The sequence below is a fragment of the Nyctereutes procyonoides genome, unplaced genomic scaffold, assembly GCF_905146905.1.
Source record: "Nyctereutes procyonoides isolate TBG_1078 unplaced genomic scaffold, NYPRO_anot_genome, whole genome shotgun sequence".
NCBI classification, from domain to species: Eukaryota; Metazoa; Chordata; class Mammalia; order Carnivora; family Canidae; genus Nyctereutes; species Nyctereutes procyonoides.
In genome coordinates this window covers 20,924,485-20,931,364 of record NW_026575133.1, presented here as the reverse complement: position 1 = coordinate 20,931,364, position 6,880 = coordinate 20,924,485, and the positions used below count along the sequence as shown (strand labels likewise).

Here is a 6,880-nt window from a genome sequence, read left to right as displayed (position 1 = left end):
GTATCTTTGAATCTCCAAATGGAAAATAATATTTGTTATATAATGTATATGGGAGTGACCTAGTGGGTTATTTAAACACTAAGAGCGTTATAATTGTCCTACAATCAATTCACAAGGTGCAAGTTTAGAGATACTGATGCCCAAAGGGAAAAATCTTTTATAGTGCTTGGGATAAGTCTCCTTATGGGACTTGACTTAGACATGTAGCACTTACTCAATATTTTCAACTAGTGAAATCTTCCACTTTTGGAGAATAAATATTGACCATTTTTACTTTCTGGTCAAATTGTTCTTATTTGTTGCAACAGGCATTGTAACAGTTTAAAATGAGAACTTTCAGCATTTTACTCCTTTAAGATCTTATTTTCCCAAGTGCTGGTATTTGGTTTCCCAATGCCAAACATTTCTGCACATATCATTAGTCATAGGATAATAATAATAATAAAAATGACTTCAACTTTGGTGTGTTGTCTTTATGGATGCAATCCTTCTCTCCCTTTTAAATTACTGAATATGTATTTCTTTAAAATTAATAAGAAGAATTTTGTAAACTGTAAGACAATAAACATTCTGCAGAACCAATTTGATCCCAGATCTTATATAACTGCCATTATTTCTCTCTCTGAGCCAACCACATATTTGATCCAACTGACATGTTTTTACTTTTTAAATAATCAAAAAAGAAAAAAACACTTACCTATAGGAAATCACTTCACTTTTACAATGTAATTCTTGCTTCTATTTAGCTCATTTTTGTTGCTGTTATTTACTTCCCTGGGACAAAAATATGCTATTTTCTTATTCTGGCTTACGCACATTAGGTCATAACTTATGATCTTGCCAGATAGTAAAATCTAAACAATTTTGGCTCTAGCTAGGTTTTGGGAAAACTCAAAAGAAGTGTGGGTGCTACAGCAAGAGATGTTAGCAATCCTAGTTGTTTAGCTCTTGCCTTTGGAGTATTACCTGAATTGTGTTGGAGTATGTTATTGTGTTGCTGTGAACTACTGCTGCCAACTTCCACCCTAGAGATGACTATATTTCAGAGATGAGTGAAATGATACTTGTAAACAAGTTTATAATCATTAATAAAGCTTACCAAACAATTTAAGCTCTTTAGAAACACACATCCACTATTATAATTAATTGCCTATTGTTTATTTAATTACAACTTTTAATAGAGACATGAAGACTTTAAAAATGCAATGGTAAAAATTCTATTTTTTTTTTCAATTCTAAACTTAAATTTGTTTTTATCATGTTTCATTTTGTTGTTGTAACTTTCAGGTGTCAAATTATTTCTCGCTGGAGATCCTGCTTGAAATTCCACCATTGACTATTCAGTGCACTCTTTAAAAATCCCTAAGAATATTTTTCTTTAAAGTGGACAACTGCCCACTCTGGGATCCAGATGTTGTATATTCACAGTACGATGATGATTTTGTTTTATATTCCACACATGGCTTTTTCATACACTGGCTCAGAGATGGCAAAAAAATTTTTTTAAACATATTTATGGTATGCTTTTCTTAGAATGACCTAAAATCAGGTCTTTTCATTCTAGATGGTGTCTAGCTCAGTATCATTTCAGATTCATCTCTCATTTGTCTCCCTGAAGATTCTGGTGGCAAACTAATCCAGGGTCTCATTTTGGAGTGACTACTTTATGTAGAACTTACACCAGCCACGTGTGTAAGTAGTACTAAAAAACTGAGAATTCCCAATACATGAAAGGAAATCTATAGACACTAGCAAGTGTCAGTGGGTTCCCGAAAGAATGTGCTAGAATTTGGGTTGTCTTTGAGATTCCTGGTGTTGTCTTTTAGTGTGAGGAAAGTCCCTTCTTCCACAAGACTAAAATAACACATAAGGTCTCCCCTCCCCCGCTAAGATTCTTCAATGGCTACTCTTCTGACACAAATATAGTGGGCCTTCACCTAACTCCATTCAAAAAAATATTATATGAAAAGACCCCTGTTTGTGTTCAGTGCTGGTATCCTGCAAACACGGGACACTGAGGAACACGGAGCACATAATGTCCTTAAGTGGAAAAGTTTTAAACCTTGCCAAAAAATTATATACCAGCTTACTTTTATGGCCATTTTTAGTTGGAAAAGTGTACACACATCTATCATATTGTTTCACTCTCAAAATTCATCCTATAAAGGGGGAAGATGCATTGAGTCATTCAATAAATCAAGTACCTACTGGATGCTAGGCACTGTGAAGGGATGATCCACGATACACAAGGCAGTCTAAAGAATTTAGAATTTCCTTGGGAAGGGGGATCCCTGGGTGGCTCAGCGGTTTAGCGCCCGCCTTCTGCCCAGGGTGTGATCCTGGAGTCCCAGGATCCAGTCCTACATCAGGCTCCCTGCATGGAGCCTGCTTCTCCCTCTGCCTCTGCCTATGTCTCTGCCTCTCTCTCTCCCTCTCTCTGTGTCTCTCATGAATAAATACATAAAATCTTAAAAAAAAAAAAAGAATTTCCTTGGGAAGATAAGACACGGATAGAAAAAAAATACAATAAAGGTAGTATACAAATGTCTCTTGTAATGGAGAAAGAGAGGGGTGAAAGGAGACTCGGTGCCACATATGCCAGAAAATGTACAGTATCTCAGAATGCTCCTCCAAACTATTTTAGTCGTGATAAAATAAAATAAAAAGCCAGCAGTAGCCATTTTATCTGCAATTTATGGACAAAGAGATGGAGGCTCCCAGAATCTCAGTTCCTTGCCTCAGGTAAGTGCCCATCACAGGCCACACACTGAATCTCTGGCAGAGGCAGAGCATCCAGCAAGGCTCCGACTCATCAGCCCCACTAGATCTGGCTAGTCCGGAAAAAGCTCAGTATTGCCTTCTCTCTCTCTTTAAGATTTTATTTATTTATTCATCAGAGACCACAGAAAGAGAGAGGCAGAGACACGTGCAGAGGGAGAAGCAGGCTCCATGCAAGGAACCCAACGTGGGACTCGATCCCAGGACTCCAGGATCATGCCCTGAGCCCAAGGCAGACGCTCAACCCCTGAGCCACCCGGGCGCCCCAGTATTGGCTTCTCCTAAAACGCCCCTTGCATTCCTACAGCGCGTGTGTCCATCAGGTTTTGCCCACAGGCACAGGTGAGACAGCCGTCCGCAGCCCTTGGTGAAGGAGAGTCCTCTCTGGGTTTGGCTTCAAAAGGTGGATAGTCCACACGGTGAGCGCCCAGGGGGGGTCCTAGCCCCCGAGGAAGCTGAGGCTCGGGGAGGGCAGAAGACTTGTCCAAGGTCACACAGGCTGATGATGGCAGACATCGGGGGGGGGGGGCGGGGATCAGCTCTTCTGACTCTAGCCCCAGTGTCTCTCCCGATCTTTATTGATTCCTGTGTTGGTTCTGGAACCTTTCATCTGCTTTCCCCCTCTTCTTCCATTGGGGGTGGAGGACGTCTTCCCAGGGAATTAGAGAAGAGTGGATAAGGGGTTGGGGAAAAGGGTGCTTTCGGTCAATGAAGAGGGCTGATGCGCCGCGCCAGCCACCATCTATCTGACACCCACCGCTCTGTGCCAGGCGCCAGGCATCCGGGCGCAGGCAGCCAACACGCTTTCCAAAGACGGAACCCGGGCATCCCTCCCCAGATCGGGCGGGCCCGGGTGGCGGTCGCCACGCTCAGGAGCGCTCCCCCCGCGCCCCCCGTGCAGGCCGCCCCGCCGCGTCCAGGGAGCCCAGCGCCCCTGCAGGCCCCCGCGCCGGGCGCGACGCCGAGGAGGCGCACCCAGCCCCGGGCCCCGGAGCTCGCGCCGCGCGCCGCCGGTCGCCACGGCAACCAGGGAGGCGCTGACCCCTGACCCCGCCCGGCCCCGCCCCCCGCGTTCCCGAGTTCAACATGGAGGAGGCCAACCCGGAAGTGCCGCCGCCGCCGCCGCCGCCCGCCGGGGGTTGGGAGCCGCGGGCCCGGCGAGGCTGAGCCCGGCGTCCGCCTTCCTGACAGCCCGCGGCCCGCCGTCGCTGGGGCGGCCGCGTCCCCTGCCCTCCCCGTCCAGCTGCGCGGCCGGGCGACCCGCCCCGCCCCCGCCCGAGAGGAGGAGCCGAGGCGAGGGGGAGGAGGAGGAGGAGGAGGAGGAGGAGGAGGAGGGAGAGGTTGGCTAGAGGCAGCCAGGCCGCGCGAGCCGCCGGCGGTTCGTATTACCGGGGTCGGAAGGAGGAGCCGGGCCGGGCCCGCCGAGCAGCGCGGGCAGGCGGGAGGCGCGGAGGAGGCGGGGGCGGCGGCGGCGGCGGCGGCGCGGGCCGGGGGGGGGGGGCGGCGGCCCCGCGCGGGCCCCGGCGGCCAGGCCTCAGCCGCCCGCAGGCCCGGGAGCCGCCCGCCGCCGCCGCCGCCGCCGCCGCCGCCCGGGGCCGGTCCCCGCAGCGGGCGGCGCGGGGGGCGGCGCGGAGGCGCGGGCGGCTCGGCCGGGGCCGGCGGGCATGCCGGGCGCCCGGGCCCCTGCAGCGGAGACGGCCCCCCCAGCGCAGCCGCGCCCCCGGGCCGCCCCAGCGAGGCGCCGCGCCGCGAGCCCCGGGCCAGGCGGGCAGCCGTGAGCTCGCCTGCCGCCGCCGGGGGCCCGGAGCATGCAGTGATTCAGGAGTTAGGCTCTCCCTGCGGGAGGGGCGCTGCCTGCGCGGAGGGCTCGGGCGCCGAGGGAAACCACCACCCCCACAACCCCCCCCAGAAGACCCAGAATGATGCTGTCCGAGCAAGCCCAAAAGTGGTTTCCTACCCACGTGCAGGTCACAGTGCTCCAAGCCAAAGATCTGAAGCCAAAAGGCAAAAGTGGCACCAATGACACATACACTATAATTCAGCTGGGCAAGGAAAAGTACTCCACCTCTGTAGCTGAGAAAACCCTAGAGCCTGTCTGGAAGGAGGAGGCCTCCTTTGAGCTCCCGGGATTGCTAATGCAGGGGAATCCCGAGAAATACATCCTTTTCCTCATAGTTATGCACAGGTCCCTGGTGGGTCTGGATAAGTTTTTAGGGCAGGTGGCAATCAATCTCAATGACATCTTTGAGGACAAACAAAGAAGGAAAACAGAGTAAGTTATGTAATTTATTTTGAATTTGGGGGAGATTATCTTATTTACGGATTTTCTGTTCTTGGAAATTATTTGGGGCATTCTCTCTCTCTCTCTCTCTCTCTCTCTTTTTTTTTTTTTGCATTGAAATATGACCTAGTTGTAAGCACCATGGTTGCACGAATCTGGAGTAAAAAAAATAGCCCTTGTGAAGAAATATATATATATATATATATATATATATATATATATATTTTTTTTTTTAATGGAGGCAGTAATGATCCATTACTCTCGCATTTCTGGTTAAGGTAAACATGTTAAATAATTGAGTATTTTGCACTGAATTTTAAGCAAACTGACATGGTTTTCACCGCTCCTAAGAGGACTTGATCACAGTGCTGACCACCTAAAACTTGTGTGAGTTGCTGTGATCGTTAAACACTACAGTTTGCCAGGAAATGGAGAATTAAATGTGTCAATATAAGGTCTCATGTTGAATTTTGAAGTTGTCTAAAGGTCTATTACCAAATTTTGAGGTCAGGATTTCGTTTCAGCTTTAGAAACACGAGCTGGCCGGTGTATTAGCTCAGCCATCTTTCAGGGTCAGTACATCTCGATGGAGTCTAGAGCTGTTGAAAGAAAAAAATTTTAAGTGTGTACAAACATTCGCAACCTTGAATGCACGCTGACATTTTTCTGTGAATTCACAACCTATTGGAGTTCGTGTACTACTTCGGAAATAGTTCTGTAAAGCCCGCGTGTTGAAGATAAGTGATGGAGTTCTCGTGATGAAGCGATTCAGGGGCGTCTTCACTGCAAACACATCCTTTTACCTCTGACTTTCAAGCTCAGGAGAGACACGTTGTCATTTAAAAAAGGATCATATAAATTAACACTTGGATGTTCTGTCTTAAGTCGGAAAATTACGTGTTTTCAGAGATACAGATATACTCACCCTTCCTTAAACCTGATCTGAGAGAACCTTGAAATTAACGGAATTAAGGAGAGAAAAATATAGGTTGAGTTTGTAAGAGGACTTCAAGTGTCCAAAGCAGCTTTGGTGTTTCCCACATGACCGAAATTTATTTGCCCTTTTGAAAACTTTTGAAAATGGTAACTTTCTTGAAGTTCATGTCCATTTCTTATTACATTTTTACAACAAGTGTGCCTTACTATTCTCTGTACATCTTCCTGCAAGCTTCTCTTGATTGGAGTTTTTATTTTTATTACTTTTTTTTTTTTTAAATCAGGACTTGATGTAAGATTTAGTACGTGAAGGGTAAAGGGATAGACAGATAAGTACTAGGAATGCAAGAGGAAAAATGGTAAATATTTACTCAGGAGATAACAGTATTTTAAGAAAAAGGAGAGAAAGGTTTTAAAAAAATGTAAAATTGAATGTATATTGATGATTTTTGATAAGTGTTTGATACCTACAAAATGGTATTTGTTACCTACAGAATTTCCTCTGAGGAGTTTTTCATTAGGTTGAAGCTGAAAGATAGATGATCACCAAGCAGTTTGTTCAAATCACCAATTTTGGATGAAACTTACCCTATGATATTTAAAGTGTTTTGAAAGTAGACTTTCTAGTATATTGTAACTGCAAATGTTATGCTGCCTTTTTTGGTACTTTTTATGTTAATGAGTGACCTATTACAGGCCTCCTATGAAATCTAAATTTCCCGAGCGAAAGTAGGCCCAACTGTGAATCCAGAGATTCAGAGGATGAAGTGAGCTTTTAAAATTCCTTCTTGCTTTACTCCTTATCTTTGGCAACATCCGAATTACAATAAATTTGGCCATAAGTAACTCTCCTATTGTGGTCTCCCTACAGAAATTCTCTATTGG

General features: G+C 46.5%; 1 protein-coding gene across 1 annotated transcript in view; it reads left to right on the top strand.

Annotated features, from left to right (window-relative positions):
• Nucleotides 1-4,473: 4,473 nt before the first annotated feature.
• Nucleotides 4,474-6,880, top strand: part of RAB11FIP2 (RAB11 family interacting protein 2) — a 42,017-nt gene continuing 39,610 nt past the window's right edge. Inside the window, exon 1 of the mRNA XM_055299943.1 lies at nt 4,474-5,050. Within this exon, the coding sequence (XP_055155918.1) occupies nt 4,698-5,050 (353 nt within the window). The 5' untranslated portion in view covers nt 4,474-4,697. The remainder of the gene's footprint in view (nt 5,051-6,880) is intronic.